This window comes from Watersipora subatra, chromosome 7 (assembly GCF_963576615.1).
Source record: "Watersipora subatra chromosome 7, tzWatSuba1.1, whole genome shotgun sequence".
Lineage (NCBI taxonomy): Eukaryota > Metazoa > Bryozoa > Gymnolaemata > Cheilostomatida > Watersiporidae > Watersipora > Watersipora subatra.
In genome coordinates, this window is record NC_088714.1 from 13,788,498 (window position 1) to 13,806,609 (window position 18,112).

Sequence of the window (18,112 nt, forward strand, 5' to 3'; positions counted from 1 at the left end):
TGCAAAAGCTGTTGTTTGGTGATAAAAATAATGATTATCACTAATACACAAGCTGTTTAAAAGCACTTACGTTAAGCAATTAATTTAACAGAAAAGAGGGATGGTGTTGTCTGGCTGAGTGCTACAAAAATTTACAACTACTGAAATTACCATTTTATTTGTATAGTAATGGTTTTTATCTTTGAGTGACCATACTTGTCAAAGTGCTAAACCTTAAACAGATTTCTTGAGTCTTGTACAACAAGCCTTACTTCATCCAACATAAATCGAGTTAGCTGAAAGTCTCTGCAATTTTTATAAAATTTTAAAGGCTCCGCTTCAAAGTTTGTTAACCTCATCAGTTTCCAAAGTTGTATTAATTTTACACTTTGAGAACTTGCCCTGTATTGATTGCCAGGTAATACATTTATTAATGCTTAATAGCAGACTCACAGGGTAAACAATATGAAGGTAAAATATAGGTAGAGCAAAATTAGTTTACTAGACATTCTACAATCCCATCCCGCACTACTGGTAGAGCTAACCAAACATGCAGGTTACATTGCTCTTTCACTGATTTTTAATATGAGTATTTTATGAATATAATATATATATACATATATATATATGTATATATATGTATATATATATATGTATATATACATATATATATGTATATATATACATATATATATATATATATATATATATATATATCAGGTTTGTCGTTGTTTGTCTGTCCAGCTCTAACAATTAAGTTTTAGCAACAGATATCACTTTCGTACTGGAATTGAATTTACAACATTCAAATTGTGAGCCTGCTAACAAGCGTACATAGTCACAAGGCTAAGTCGTTCCTATTACATTTGTCGCTTTTACATATAGGCCTACCGTATAGCATTTTTGCAATTGTACATGCTAAATTATTAACTAGTACAGTGCCCCATATTAGCTAATAATTTAGCATGTGTCCCGGTTATAAGTCTTATGGAACTTATAACCGGAGCCCATGAGGTATGATGCCCCAATTATAAGACTCTTTTTAACCTTTCTCAATAAAAAACAATGCTCTTTTGTTATTGTCATACTAAGTCTATTTTCTCTGCTGTACAATACCAACAACAATTTCTCTCAAAATTAAAACTTTCCAGTTGTTGTACTGAGTACGACAAAAATGATAATATACTATTTGCCAAAATCTCTTCTACAATGCCTGAAAGAGATATATGATGCTTGCTATCTCAGTGCAGCGTTATTCATTCATACGTTACAGTAAAAGTGAACTAAAAAATACAAATAAGTGATAAAGATTTAACCTACAACGAAATCAAGTTTAGTTTAGAAGATTGCATACTAAAACTTAGCTTTAAGCATGTGTTCAGCACGCTAAACTTTTTCTAAGTTCTTATAGGTTCAACATTTATGATAACTGTTAGTTTCTTAGGTAAGTTCTCCCGATGGTACGTGCTGCATGTAGTACATTGTAATGTTACATTTCCTTGCAAAGAATAACCACTAAATTCATTAGAGTAATTGTAGGTGACTATAGTTACTAGCGTTAACACACTGCTTTGTTACTAATTTTTAATATGTACAGTATATTTATACATTTTTTGATTATTTTCACCATAAGGTGTTTGCATTAGATAATTCCGATGCGTTTCTTTATCACTCTGTACAATATTTTTGCGTGACGATGCCAACACTGTAACAAATTAAAATTGTATAATGTTATACCAAATAGTTTTGCACTGTAATCCTAACAAAACAGACTTTATTTATCCATTACTTGATAAGTTTTTTATATTTACATTTAAATACGTTTACACTTATTTTAGTTCGTTTTGTAAGTCATTTCAACAAAGTAATTTTTTCATGATATGAAACTTTAAAGTTACAATTGCTTAAAAAAGACTTCAAAACCTTAGGAGCTGTTGTATTTTTTGTTTGTTAATTTATTGGAACTGTGCAAAGCACTTTTCCCATGATATAAAGTTTGAAAGTTAGAATGGTAACTGTTGTTATATGTACAAAGGTTTTTTAAGCAATCAGCATTCAGCTATATTGTAGTAAAAAAAGCATTATATATTAAACAATGTGCGTTAAGAACTTCTACGAAATAAAACAATTATCTTTTATACTAAAATACATAAACAAACAATTACTAAACTGCAACATGTCATAAAACTTAGTGTAGCTTGTTATATTATTTATATCAGAAAAGTGTGTTGGTATTAACATATGGATTAGAAGCAGTGATACATTACATGGAATAGTAATTTAGTTTTTGCACATTGTAACAACCCTGAGGCATCATTCGTACGAGACAGTTTCATAAGCATCCTCACCAATTGGATTTTTCCCAACTAGCTCACCCTCACAAGAATCATATCTGCAAACACGACTATCGACTCGAAGCTCAAGCGACGAATACTCAGATGGCTTTGCTCTTGCAGGCACCATGTAATCACCTGAATTTCCACTTTGTGCAGGAGATGATTCACTTTCGGAAAAGGGTTGTTTCTTCCATTTTAGGTATACAACCAATATACCCACTGCCAGGATAACTGCCAGAGTTGCCACTCCTAATCCAATTGCAACACCTTGGGCTTTAATAAAACAGAAAGGTTGTTGGCCTATAAACTTGATCTGTCGACTTATGTATAATGTTAAAGGTAAAATCTAAATTTTAGATACACCGGCTAATTTAACAGCTCTTTGTTAAAAAATTGTGCAAAATTGATCACATCCCAACACTTTTCAGAACTCTGTAAAATGTTTAAAATGTCATACACTAACTAATATGTAAACTTTATTTACATTCTGATTAAGCCCCCAAATTATATTGCTGTTAGCCGTAGCACTGTTATGATATGAGTTTTGGATACATAAGTAATCATTTGGTTAGTCAGTGAGTAATATGTTGCATTAAATTACAGAAAGTTTGATGCAGAACAATTTGACAATTGACACAAATATTATTTAGAAATTTATTTCACACTTCTATTAACCAAAATTATTTAGAATATCTACTCAAGCTTTGGGTGTTCTACTAAAACCATGAAGTTTGAGTCATAACTCGAAATGCAAGTTAAATGTGTTTTTAGTTCAAACTAGAACATCAATTCAGTCAAAGGAGGAGCAAGATTTTTCTTCATAAATTCCGCTTAAAACTTGAGGAATTTCCAAGTTTTTCAAACTTTCTTAAATTTTGAGAATTCCTGATATAACGTCTAAACTATCTAAAACTTTAAAGTTTGGTTCAAATCGGCTTACTTTCTCCAAATATTTTGATAATTTTGTGATGTCTTATCAGACTGCAAATGCATGCAACAAAAAGACGATGTGATAGACATAGGCCACTAATGAATGGGGTAGCACAGCATGTGATACCATGTGCTTACTGATTTGCAGGAGTATAGTACATTATAGTTTTAGTGTTTTGTGTTCTTCACTCTAATCACTATAACTTGAAAAAAAGAGAAGCTGTTCCTAAAAAAATTGTTTGCTGAAAGATGTGACTGTGTCAAAAAGTTGATCAAATGAAACTAATACCGATAAAAGGCTAAAACATCAGCTACAAATTGATGCCATTTTTGTCTTTGTAGAAAAACTCTGTCTAGAGATATAAGCGTTCAAATGAGATAATCTTTTAAAACACACATATTCAAGCGGGTGGTTTATTCGTGGTGTGTAAAGTGATACATGTGTAAAGAGTCCATCAGCAATAAATATCAGGTCGCTTCTTTAGCCAATCATCAGCACAAAATTTTTATATACATGTAGGTAATGATAAATGTTATTCCTAGTAAAAAGAGTTGTCTGTGAAATTGAAGATGCTCGTCATTAGGGATTTTACTCAATTACTAGATCCCGCATTGACATTGGCATTTACTGAATTAATTGACATCATTAATTCACTGAATTACTGCATTGACCTGGTTTATTGACAAAAAACAGAATTTTAACAGTGCTTCGAGTTCCAGCAAAGGTGACTCAGAGTTTTCTGAGAGTCAGGTGGTTAAAAAATGGAGCAGACAGTTTATGGTTAGAGCTGACAGGCATCAGCAGCGTTATGCTGTACAGGAACATAGGAGAATAAAAGTAAATTTATTTTTAACTCTGAGTCTCCTATATATAATGTATACTGTTGTGTTTACAATCAGATTATATTTCCCTGTTCGAGACCATAATGTAATTACCGGATGCACGGTGATTTCTTGTTACAAAACAAACAAAGTTGATTGTTGATATTGATTGCTAGCATTTAGCAATAAAATGGCTTCAATTGATGAGCAAGTGTTAAATATATTAAAGGTAATAATTTTAGTACTCAGGAGAACATTTACTAATTAACAAAATATTAACCTTTTTTTATCACCGATAATTGTTTCTTAACTTTTGAATTGTTTCACCTAGCTATAATAAAATAATGCAAAACATGATTTGCAGAGCATATTGAAAAGGCTAAATTATAGCCTCGTTGCCACTTGTGCTAAAATATTGTCTGATAGACGAATGCATGAAGTTTAATCGGAGCTGTATTGACAGTTAATTTTGCATAGCTTGACTCCATTCCAACAGGCCGAATATTACAAGCTCAAAAAAATGTTATGCTCCTGGCTACTAAGTGAAAACAGGTGAGTCCACATACCACTAACCAGGTGCCAGAATGGTTTTATTAACCCTCTGCCCGAATTGGTAGTTTAATTGATTTAAAAGAAATTTGCGTTGTTTTGCGCTCACTATTTTGGTCAACTCATAAAATTATTTGTCTTGTATGTGAATCGACTAATAAAATGTGATCAGTAATTTTTTTCTATATGTTGATACTAATAATGACTAAATAATGTTGCCTATACATGACTTTTTAGGGATGCGGTTGGTTTTGCCATACATATATTTGAATGTATTATTTTCAAATATGCGGCTGGTTTATTTTATTTAGTAACTAGTTTCCGGTGTGGGTAGCAGCTGAGAAAATAGCTGATACAAAAGCCGCAATGAAAAAAATTACTCAACAACCTAATTACCGTAGACTGATAGAATTGTAGTCAATACCCAGATGTTTACACAACATTTTGAGGAAATTACATGGAATATGAAAAAAAAATAATTTCCCTTATTTCAGGCGTTGGGAGACATTTATAATAATGTATCTGCAGCTAGATTTAAATTTCTTTCTAAGCAATCTTGAGCAAATACAAAATAAATAATATGCTAATAGAGCTGCGTATGACTAGACTTTTATGGCAATAGCCGATGTGAATACGAGAGATAGAAACAGGCTGTTTCACTATATATAACATTTTGAGCAAGTCTGGGCAGTTTTTTTCTGAGCGTTTTTACCGCAACCAATTTTCGTGGACTTCAGTTTTCAAATATCTCAATGATGAGATTGCTTAAAGCAACAAAGAACATCTCAACTGATAGAAAAAATTGATACTTTTTGTCAAAATCAAATAAATTTGACGCAATCACATCTTTAATTGATAAATAGAACTTAACAGAAAACTCCTGATTAAATTTTTAAAAAATCAATTCAAATAGAGTCACATCAGTAAACAGATGCTGCAGTCAATAATTTAATCTATGTTTATTGATTCACACTTGAAAAATAAATTTTTTATTGATTCCAATAACAACAAAAATTAGTAACTTTTTTTTTGACTTGGTAAACTGTTGATTACTAACATTTTAAATACAATTAACAACTATTTAAGCAAATATGAAAAACCGCTGTTTATCTGAAAAAAGCTGGTTACAGTTGTATAATAGGAGATGATATTTCAACGTAGTGTCCTATAATTTATATTAATCCATAATATAACCATAATTAGTTTTATTATTTCATATTAATAAATAATATGATCGTTATCTTTAGATAATAAAGATGCATGATGAATTAAAATCAAATAAACTATGAATATAATACGCATACCTGTATTAGGAATAAATATGAAATGTTTTTTAAATAATAATATATACGTATTTAAAAAATTCTATACAACTTTAGGTAAAACCAAAAGCTATAGCTTAGAAACAAAATAAAATTTTTATTTATATTAATAAAAATGAAATTAATTTGTTGCTTTAGTATATCCTTTTGCACATCATTATTTACCAAAACAGTCACAAGAATATCTCAAAAGCACATTAGCTTTTGTATGAGTGTAAGGTAAGCATGTGATTAACAGTATATTTGATAAAAAATTATTTTAAATTAAAATTTACGACCAGTCTTAGCATTTGTTCACATAGCATATCACTCATAGAAGCGTAGTTGTACACTAAAAAGTGGCAACTGTGATGACCATCCCTGTTCATACATAACCTAATCAGCATTACTATATTTAAAAGAGCACAAAGCCGGTCTATGTTATTAAAGCCAATAGAGAGTCATTTGCAATGACCTCTTCTCTTTTGAAGTTTTCTTCATATTATATTTTGCCAATGAAATATATAACTTTAATTCCATTTTGTAGAACGAGGCCTGAATAAATTTAAATTCACGCTGATGGTGTAATAACCATGGTTGAATAAAAATCTCATAGTCATGATGAATTTTTTCGCAACACTGGCATTTCAAAACCAATTGTTATTACAAAAAATGAATTCTAGAGGGGTCAAATTTTCTATTTTACTAATAGTTTGTATGGGTGTAGTAGTTAGGTAATTATTATAATCTTCACCAGAAAGCCTGCAACTATAAAAGCAAATTTTGATGGCAACCACGATGCTGTATTGCAAGTGTTAATAGCTGTAAATCTGGTGCTCGGAGAATAAAACATTTATGAGTGATATCTAAACTGTAACAAAAGTTGTTTTATGTAGTTTTAAATTAATTTTGAAATTTATATTTTATCTTTATACAGAGAACAATGATGGTAAAACTGAATGATAGTTCCAAACACTTTATCGACCAATAAAACATTAATCTAATTTTATTTTCATGTTAATATTGTAAATGTTTGTGGAACACCTTTACGAGATATTTGCTTAGCTCGTAGAAACAACGCAGTATGTTTCATGTCAAAGTACTGTATATATTGTTTTGCCCAGTATTTACAGGATGGCACCAATTGTCGATTTTCCTAAGGCTTTGGACGACTTCGGCTCTTTTTTGAGGAAAAGAGGCTTTGATACAGCCAGTAGCCGGTGTTATTGCTGTGACTCGCTGCCTCTTTTGGAGCCAATTTTCTGGTGCTATGGCTACGTTAATGAGAGAGAAAGGAAGAAAAAGAGAAAAAAAAGAGAGAGAGAAACAGAGAGGGAGAGAAACAGAGAGGAAGAGAAACAGAGAGGAAGAGAAGGAGAAAGGGAGGGAAAGAGAGAAAAAGGGAAGGCGAGAGGGGGAGAGAGAGAGAGAGGGAGAGAGAAAGGGAGAGGAAGAGTGAGAGAGAGGTTGTGCACTGGAATTTAATCAGTAGGTCAATGGTTTGAATCTAAGAAGGAACATTAGTGGTATTAGGAAAAGCAACCAGCCTCAATGCCTCTGTGCCAGATCCCAGGCAAAAATGGTTACAGTATATTTGGTTTCAGGATAAATCTGATTCGAAATAAAGTGTGATTAATGCAGCAGAATAGAAATAAATCTTGATAATAAAACAAAATCAGCATCCTGCGCTGAAAAGTGCTCTAACATAAAAAAAGGCTTGCAGTGACTCAATAGAGAAGCGTCAAACTAAAAAAAAGAAAAGTAAAGTTTGCCTATTCCAATATTTTAGTTAACTATAGCACCTCACACTTTTCAAAACTAAAGAATGTTGGTAGATACACGTATACTATTAATATCACAGATTTTGAACAGGTATGTAGTTACATGCAGTAGACTATAATTATAGTTCGCTATGACCTTAGTTACATAACCTACTCCAAACACAGATGTTTATTATAATTTTTGCTTTATAATCCTATTTAGCAAACAAAATTGCATAATAAGCTGTCAGATAATAGAATTCTTGTATGCACATATATTGAGAATTTTTTTAAATTTGCCCGAAAGCATTTTTGAAATAAAATTTATTATATTTTTCCAATATAGGCTCAGCATTGCAAAACAGATTAAACAAAAAAAATTGGGTATGTTGTAAGCATAAAATAACTTTGACTATCTTTTAAAAGAATATATGTATAAAGTGCGGCTATTAATTGAATCTTAAAATGTTGTGAAAGTTTGTTGCATTTAATACATGTATTTTACGAATCTTTAACAGATAAATACTTATACATGTAAGTGTGTAAAAATGACTAGTTAGTAAAATTAGGGCTTATTTTGTAACAAGATTTGACAGATTTTCGTTGTCCACATTTTAGAGTTTTGCATAAAAATAAATGTAATGAAATAACTAGTACGCCGATACTAACTTTTAGAGCAGTTAGGATGCTCTCCAGTCCAGAGAGTTTCGTAAGATTTTGTAATAGTGCATGTTAGCTGATAATTTCCACTTGTCCTCTGATATCCATCATCACATGCATATAAAACTTCCTGTCCAACCTTTGCTTTGCTACTGTTTCCAACTATTGCATTTGCAATAATGGGTGGGGGCTCACAGAAAGCAGAAGGAACTGAAATTTAAGTATTAAACAAAACAATGAGCCATCACTTGTTGCATAGTGGTTTAATTTAAATGTTCTATATTGTAAAAATACCACAGAATAAATGTTTTCGCATGTGATCAAAACTTATGCTTGTACTAAATCACTAGCATACTAATTCAAACATAGTTATCATTCCAAAAGAGCAGAATTTCATTATAATGTTTAACACTAGACACACACTGAAATACCTGTGATTGATGTCATTCCAGCTATTGTCTGATAATACACATCATCACCCTAAAATATACATTCTTTGTGATAGTACTCAAATTAGCATTCAACTAATAGCGCAATAGAATTCAACATCTGTAATACTTCTAAAGTGCTTTCACCATCATTCTCATTTCACAATCAAATGAGTTGTCTGGGAAAAATAGCAGTTATACAAGGATTTCAGCTTTTTATGTGAAATTTTTTTCTTTTTTTAAAATCCATGAGTGTCAACGTAAAATCTACTGTAACGTCTTCTTATTAAACTTTGCGTTGGTCTTTATGAAGTTTGGACTGATCATATTTAAACTGATTGTAGTGGCGCATTCAATATGCTCTCTACCCTTGCCATAATTTTGCCACATGTTATTTGGTTTTGTGTTTGACCAAAAATGCTTTGCTAGAACTCATGCTATATTTTCTACATTTTTGTATGAACCAACATATCTTGGCATAAGCAGTCTTAATGAAAGAAACGCGCCATGATCATGAATGTTAACGACTCTCCTAGAGTAATTTTCAATGAGTGAACGTAACATGTCAAATATTTAATTGTTTTTATTGTCCAAAAAAATACAAATATGGCATTGGTCAAAGTGGTTAGATAATCAATCTATAATAATTAAATTATCAAGGTGTAAGTAAACACAATATTCACAACAGTGAGACTTTTAAATATATGTACATGCAAACACAAAATTAAACAAATATTAGTCAAACTTGTAATTTTATCTTCTGATTCTGCATAGAAAGTTTATCATGCTGCATGTACAACAGTCTAAGATAAAAAAAGGACCGATACATTTCTGCTACACCAGTTTTTGGACTCGTGGCCCACAACTGTCACCTTAAGAAGGAATACACTTTTAGTCAACTAATACGTTAGGTTAGTATGTGGGAATATGATGCTGGTACGCAGAGCAAGCAGGCACTGCTAAAACTAGAAATCTGCCTTTTTAAATATTGTCTGCAGACAGAATTAGCTCATTTTTGTGTCTTCGGCTGGTTCAAACTCTAACAATTTTATTAGTACACGTTTTTTTAAGTGTTTTGGATATAATAAAGTTTACAAAACAAGGAGAAAGATTTATAATAGCTACAAGATCTACGCATATGTTAGATAACTTAGACTTACTGCAAAATTAAATTACAATAAATGGTCTCTGTATATCTGCAGTCTCTTTTCTGTCATGCTCTATCAATACGGCGGTTGCTTTTACAAATCTTTCTAGTCTAAACAAGATCTTCTCACAATGTTCTGCATGGTCTATCAGCCCTTCTGAAGCCATCCATTTCTTAAGAGTTGTGTTCCACTTTATTATGACCTTCTACATTTAAGCCCCGTCTTTCGAGTCAGGTCTAATAACTGATAGATTTAGTCACATAACCACTCATCTACCGAAGGATTGCCGGGTCCATTCAGAGCTTCTTACTGGTGTCTGAGCCACTAGTTCAGGCTCTTTACCCAAGTAATTGACGGTGTGATAGACTCTTGGTTAGACTCAGGTCCACCCTTTTCTTAGGAAGAGGTTGATGAAAAAGTTCATCCAAGTCAACGAAAGACAGCGATGAGGTCTGCAGTAAAGTCACTTGTAGATGAGTAGAAAAAACATGTCGTCCATCGACCCTGCTTTTGGTAGTGATGGATTCTTTGGTGCTGGCATCTGAGTTATGATTGGTAGTATCGGCTCTTCATTAAGAATATAAAATTTGGTCCTGTCTTCAAACGGGGCCGGTTTTCCTACCTTTTTGCTCCATTGCTTACACTTGGTACCGCAGTGCCTTTGTTACTCAATTGTACTGATGTATTCTGGTTGAAACTTTGCCGCTTGCCTTCTTTTTGAAGAACGGTTTCAACTATACCAAATAACCCATTTTGAGAAAGGGAATAACCTCTTTTCTAACCCAAGCTCTGGTCTGTTTTTCTCACAGTAACTATCCAGTATTTTGTAATTTGTCTTACAGGCCCAGCATGTAATTTGCCATCAGTAAGCCTAGGCGTCTCCGCGGTAATGTAATACATCTGAGATTAGGTGTGTTTTTTTTTCTCTGAACTCTTCTGACACCTGTTGGAGTAGCTTGAAGAGTTTTTGAGATTTGTGGCAGCAGCAACTTTAAATATTCAGCATTTTTATGTCCAAAAGCATTCTTAAAGAATCGCTGACTGTCTGGTTGAGTCTTTCGACTACTAAGTTGTCTTGTGGTCAGTAGAAAATTGTGTCTTATTACTTATTACATCCTTATTACTTGAAATATGACTCAGATACTGTACTCGATTCGCGAAAAACACTTTGCTGACTTGAGCGCTAAGTTTGCATCTATGAGCAAAGCAAATACTGCTAGCCTCTGAATAGGCACATCTATGTCTTGAGCAAACACAATTGTGTGATCTAAATAAATAAGCCCAATCTGCCAGTGCGAACCCAACAGAACTGTCTCTATCAGCTGTACAAAAGTTGAAGATATCGGGGCTGAACCGAGTGATAACAAGATGATTGCTGTGTTTTCCTCTGCAACACTATTCAATTCTATTTGCCGCTAGCTGCTCATGAAATTCAACTTGCTAAAGCGATGCTTTATCCTAGTGTGTTCAGACTGTTGAAGGGAAAGGGAGCCTTTTAATGTTACTTCATTAAGTAACCAAAACTACATAAGGGAAAACAACTACCTTTATCTATTCAAAACAACCAGCTGTAATTTTTTTATCATGGCAGCTGAATCATGAACTTAGAGAAGGGTAAAATTTTTAGGTTTTTTATTGTTTGTACACCAAAAGTAGTTACGTCCTCTTCTGGGTCTTCTCTCATTGCTATATTAATATGAAAAGCGTGGAGCTGCTCATCTTGAGCCTATTTAGCCTATGTTATAATTCTTGAGATTTTTGGTTTGGTCTAACATCATTGGCTACGTGGCTTGATGATTCGTTCGTAGAAATCATAGGAATTCCTTTACTGCTGAATCTTTTCTTTATTTATCTGTTAGTAATAGATGTGCAATTTTAAAAAGAGACTGAAGCTTTTTTCATAAATGCATAAATGTCTTCTTTGAAGCATACCCCATCTTCTTTAACAACTAGTTAGTTTGACACCCTTTTATTCCTTACCTCTCCAACAGTTGCTCTCTCTTTTTTCATACATGTATTTTGCTGCTCGTATAATTTTAACCTCTTATTTTAAATTTATCTTAAAATATGGATTTATTTTTGCTTTTACTCTATTTGGTGTGCATCACAATATCTTCACAATTGTCTCTGAGTTATGTTGCGTTAGAGGACTTGTCATAGTTTGATCTGGTAGTATTTTAGCCTTTCCGTTAGCTGTAATGCTCAATTGCTTTTTTCAGATCATCAAGTATTTTTTGACTCTCTTTGGAAACTCTGACAAATTATTAGAGTTGAGGTATAATATTCCAATGAACAGTCACCAGTGAAAGGTATGGGCTATGATCACAAATGTTAACAACTTTATTCAAGCATTATCTAACAAGTTAGTGTAATGTGATGTCAAGAGTTTAATAGTTTGTATTGTTCATAAACATTTAGAGGTGGAAGAGGCAAAGTGGTTACATAGATTGATTCAAAGTATTTACAATGTCAAAAATTAAGTAAAATTATATTCACATTAGCAAGTTTTTTAAGCACAAATATAGCATTAAACAAACTCAATCGAACCTGTGATATTAATTTCTGCATGCACAGTTTTTTGCTGCAGAAACACGTCTGGGCTGGTGGGAACCGATATACAGGGGCGAACTCAGGGATATACCCTGAGTTCTATAACTGGCTCCACCAGTTTTAGAACTCAGGGTCTACAGATGTTGTGCTAAGAGAAAGTACAACTTCAACTAACTGATATGCAAAACGAGCATGACCTTTCCAGCAATAAAAATCTGCCTCCTTAAATATCTTTTGTTGAAAAGACTAGTTCAATTTTCTGATGCACATTAATAATATTCTAGCAATCTTATTGGAGATCATTATAGGCATGCAAGAAATAATAAGATTTTCACAAAACAGAGTCAAACACACTTAATAATTAAAAATTAATACAAAACTTCAGATACATTAAGTTTAATTCAATCAAATCTAAAATCCAAAATAGTAAACAGTTTCTGTATGTCTGCAATGTATTTTATATCATCTATCATCAACACGACACTCACGTCTACCATTATTTTCAATCTTGACAAAGTTTCCTCATAATAACTTTCATTATCCTTCATTTTTTTGAAAGCAACTCATTTCACAAAAGTTGTGTTTCACTTAGAATGTGACCTCATGATGCGAGTTTGTTTTTACAATGTAACCAGAATGAATTCACAAAGTTTATTTGGCAATATGTCTAACAACAAGGCAACATGAAATGACAATTTTTTGTAGAAATCTAAAAAAACTAAAAAGCTTTGATACCAGGTCTGTATTCCTTAGTTAAAGGTTGAAGCTGCAAATTTTAGGCAACTAGTTATGAAGACCTGGTTTTTCAGGAGACGGTGAAAGCCCCCAACGAGGTTCGGGCAGCGCCTGGATGTTCACAACCTTTTAAGCATCAACAACTCTAATTTATGCCAACGATGATCATTGGCAGGATGTAACATGTTTGACTGGTTTGCTTTATAATGAAGTGAGCAAGAATCTAAAGTCAATGTGTAATAATGTCACCAATCACCATCATTGCCCTCTCCATTGATATCAACATCTTATTCAGCAAGCAACTTCTTTGATATGGTTTGATTGATGCTAGGAGGAAAGATTAATTATTTTGGGAGTCAATGAGTGATTTATTAGGAATTAGCACAATGTATTGCTTATCAGCCTGTTTATTTTTAGTGGCAGAATCAACCAAAACACCTAGTTACTATACCACAAAGATTACCCGGTGAAGAATACAGTTAATTTCTTTTGTTCATTCATTGTAGTGTAGTCAATTTTCATCTGAATAGCTAAAAGCTTTCTATCTCTCAACAGAAGGGCTTTTTGAAGCAAGTTTGCAATGGCACAAGTTTTATATGATAATCAAAATGCAAGTTTGTGGGTCTTCCTCACATCTCCATTATAAGCAATAAAGTTCAGCTGCCAAGTCTTAGCAATGTCTCACAAGATCACTTATTTGGTGAGATCACCACGGAGACAATATAGAACGCTAATAAATCAGCTGTTGGAAATTCCAAGTGAATGAACGTAGACTGCAATTCTTAGTATTTAGCCGCCAAAAATTGCTAAAAAGTTGTGGCGGCTCAGTCGCCCAGCAATCTCAGAGAATACAAGCTTGTTAGCTATTAGTATCGCCACAACAACGCAAAACTAATTTTATCATTTTGCAAACTTGGTGCTCACAAGCCTTCTTATTAATATGGAACAAGTTTGCTCTCTTAGCTTTAAAATGATAAGCCTTTTTTGTAGTAAGAATTATTGCCTCCATTTATTATGCTTTATGTCACAAAACTTTGAATTTTAAAATTTTAATTAACATTATAAGTAAAATGAAAATAGAACTTGTACAAATGATTTGTTGGGCAATTGCAACTAAAACGTAAGCAACATAAATTTGTTTGCGCAAATAAAGTGCTAAGGCACAATAAATGAAGTTGAATATTCACTCACCGAAAACAATTGCACGGAAATTGCAAGCTGCAGGATATATGAATTCCCAGGTGTTAATGGTCTGTTGATATATTCCCCATATTCATTTCCATCTCCTATGTAGAATATGTACCCATCGGTGGTTACTACATTGTTCTCTATTTCTGCCGCTGTCATACAGTTTCCTTTCACCACATCACAAACAATAGGTTCAGAATCCTCAGCTTTTGTAACTTCTGAATCTTGTAATAGCACAAGGTACGACCTAAACGAGTAAACATACTTATTGACATGTATTTGATGTTGCTAAGCCAATAATATATAATCAATCAATTAACCATTGACATTGAATTTTATTGATTATGCTGCTTTTAATTACATACTAATCTGTAAAGAGTGACACAATAATGATATTCAAAGCCATTAGTAGCAAAACTAAAGGAACCGCAATCAAGGGCAATAGTCAATCATTCAAACTTAAATCAGCAACCTCAACTTTAGAATTTGAGAGCCATTTTGCCTGCAAAGCCTGCTCTATCTGTTTTAATAATAATTAGTTAGGAACTGCCTGTCACAGTGATGAGTGTAAGCAGTGAAAATTATAAATACAGAATTTTGACAAAAACTGCTACCTATTACTAAGCTAATTTGACAGTACGCCTGTAAAGCTCTTGCCTGGCGCAGTTCTGTCTGCTAAACATGCATAAAAACATAACTTTGTTTTTTTATACTTTCAATTGTGAGCAGCTCCAGCCATGTTGCAATGATCATAAATTCATAGCAAATGGTAAGTAGTTGGTCGCATTTAATTTTTTGTGAACTTATGGTTTGTGATATACCTAACTAAAAGTGAGACCAACAGAAATAATTATTAATTTAATTACGTATAAAAAAATACCTGGTTTCAAATTGCGTTTTACTATTCTATTGATCAAACTTTAGTCCAAAAAATAGGTTTGAATCATCTGTCTCCTGCGCTCTTGAGCTGGCCATCTCTCAAGCTCTCTCTACCTATCTAACTCTCTAGCTCTCTATCCCTCTATTATTCCAACTCTCTAATCTCTATAACTCTTTTTACCTCTTTCTCTTTTTTCATCTCTTTCTATTTTTATTCTTTCTATCTCTTCATCTTTCTATTTTTTATTTTTCCATTTCTCTGAATTTTTTTGTTTTGCACCATCTTTCTATTTCTCTGTCTTTCAACTTTTCTATTTCTTGATACATCTTGCTATTTATTTCTTTATCTCTTTTCATATATATATATATTTAGTAACAAATTCATTGAAAATCCACGACAAATCTGTTGCAAAAGCATTAATCTAGCTGTAATAGCTGATTGTTGTAAAATATGACCGTTGCTCAAAGTAAACCTCCCGCATATGTTACCTAAAACCTTTTGCAGTGTGTTGTATTTTACTGTGTAGGTTTTCATATATCGTTGTCTTCTGAATGGTTCCAAAAAAGTCAGGGTTTAGATGTGAATGATCTGCCTATGGACAGGTGGCGCTGGGCTACATGTTACCAATAACAAAGTTTAAACCTTAAGTATTCACACAAAAAACACCAATTTAATTGTCAAGATCAATCTTTATAACTGTTTTGCCATCAAGTGTTTATTTAACTGGCATCTAGTAAGTTTTTTAAAAGGACTTTGAGAATTTACTTGTAGATGCATGAAGTAATAATAGCTCTTCAGATAAGTAGAAATTAACAGAGAAATGGAAAAGTTTAAAAATTAGCTAAATGACTATAAAACTGTACAAGTTCCTCAAATTCAAACTTCTTCAATTTCAAATAGTTAGTCTAAAAGTCAGATTTAAAGAGACCCACTAAAATATTCAGATAAATACCTGATATTGGTGTCATTTCTTTCTGTTTCAACTTCAAAAATCTTCACACGAACAAAAGCTGGTTTTGATGCATCAAGTGAGAGCAACTTTGGAGGGCTGCTAAACAGCACTGCAAAACAAACACCAAAAATATCAAGAAAGTTTAATACTTTATGACACTGTTTTGTTTTTTTTTCTAAACAGACTTATCTTTTATATCTCCATCAGCTAAAAAATGAGTGGTTTGTATCGGCATGACTGTTGTTAGGTAGATGAAGCTTATACATCACTGTTGTTAGGTAGATGAAGCCTATAATTTTTAATATTTTAGTAACTTTCTATTTATTGATGCTAATGACCCAAGAAACAGACAAAACAATAAGGGAAGCTTTTGAAATATTGAAAAATTAAGAGTGAAAAATGATAATATATGTGTTGAACATAAAAATTCTAATAAAAACCAGAGCATTGCATTCGGGCAAACAATTTGAAGCAATGATGATTGAGATACATTTCATCTTAAAATGTTTACTCTTTTTCCTTCTTTTGCACATTTTTTTTAAATTAATGATCCTCTTAGGTTAATTAAATATTTTAACAAGCAATGGTGAGCTTCATTGCCACTTTTACTTTGCTAAAGCACGAAGAAAATTTCCACTAACATTTAAGCTCTGTGTAAGTTGATACATAAACTGGCATTCCAGTTCCGATAGAGTTCACAGCTCTAACAGAACAATTGATTAAAGATGAGGAGGGCAGTCCACATAGTTGAGTCACAACATGAGTAGCAGTTGGAGGTACATCAATGACTGTTTCTGGGTTTGGTTGACAGGAAAACTACAAAAATAAGTGATGTATACTTATCTGCAAAAATATTTCTTTAGATGTGCTTGAAGAGCGCTTGACAAATCGCTGTTCTTTAGAAATTGTAAGCTATTGGAGAGGTCTGTCACTTTTTATTTTTGAATACTCTTTTTAATTTTGATGAATAGTTAAAGTGAGCAAATGAGACAGTTGTTTACTGACTTTTTTAAATATCAGTTTCAGATATTGACATATTTTACTATTTACATCTGTTTTGTCCTTGTTATAAAATATATTAGATATTTGTAACAAAATTGAAAAAAATATTATGATCACAAGCCTCTTTGCCAAATATAAACGGATTCTCTTATTGTTCTGTTGCATGTACTAAGTTTTTTACCTGCGTTAAATGTATCATAATTATTTGTTAAACACGAAAGACAAATTTTGATTTACATGAAAACACTGATCTGATATGTAGGCTAGATAATTGTGTTTAATTCACAGCATTAAAAACGTCTCTCTGTGTGTATGGCGTGTCAAAACATATTAAAAAATCTCTAAATACAAACAAGTTCAAATCACACTTGCAGACAAGTGTCTGCTAAGTTTATCTTTATCAAGAGACAAATGTTTTCATGAGCAAAAAGTTAACTTTTCAGCAAAAAACTCCATGTAAAAATGCATTAAACCTTATGTACTATTTAAGTTTGTTGAAAATATGAAAAGCCAAAATCAAATCTAGCGTTTTATACATGCATTGATATACTCACAAGATACGCTGTAATGACTCCATTTGGATCCAGTGGTTTTGAAGCATTTATGAACACACAGCTTGGTGTAGATGTTAAATGCTCTATATGTGGTTCTCCTGGCACTTCTAGAATTACAAAAAATTGAAACGTGGTGACATTCAAACTGTGCATGTATGTTGAGTTTGTTTGTTAAGAAAATCAAATCACTGCGTTTTTTGATGCCTGATAAATGTACAATTTTTAGAATAGTTAAAATGTGTGTTAAAAAACTTCTAGTCATGCAAAAGTATTAAAAACACTAAACATACATTTAAACGAACAACAATTAGGTGTGATCAATGGAAGGTACATATTTT

At 32.4% G+C, this 18,112-nt stretch overlaps 1 protein-coding gene across 1 annotated transcript in view; it reads right to left on the bottom strand.

Moving 5' to 3' along the window:
- Positions 1–1,967: 1,967 nt before the first annotated feature.
- Positions 1,968–18,112, bottom strand: part of LOC137399354 (protogenin-like) — an 86,397-nt gene continuing 70,252 nt past the window's right edge. Inside the window, exons 10-16 of the mRNA XM_068085432.1 lie at positions 17,775–17,881; positions 16,860–17,034; positions 16,219–16,327; positions 14,390–14,633; positions 8,769–8,817; positions 8,347–8,547; positions 1,968–2,588 (exon numbers count right to left, since the gene is read on the bottom strand). Of these exons, the coding sequence (XP_067941533.1) occupies positions 2,293–2,588; positions 8,347–8,547; positions 8,769–8,817; positions 14,390–14,633; positions 16,219–16,327; positions 16,860–17,034; positions 17,775–17,881 (1,181 nt within the window). The 3' untranslated portion in view covers positions 1,968–2,292. The remainder of the gene's footprint in view (positions 2,589–8,346; positions 8,548–8,768; positions 8,818–14,389; positions 14,634–16,218; positions 16,328–16,859; positions 17,035–17,774; positions 17,882–18,112) is intronic.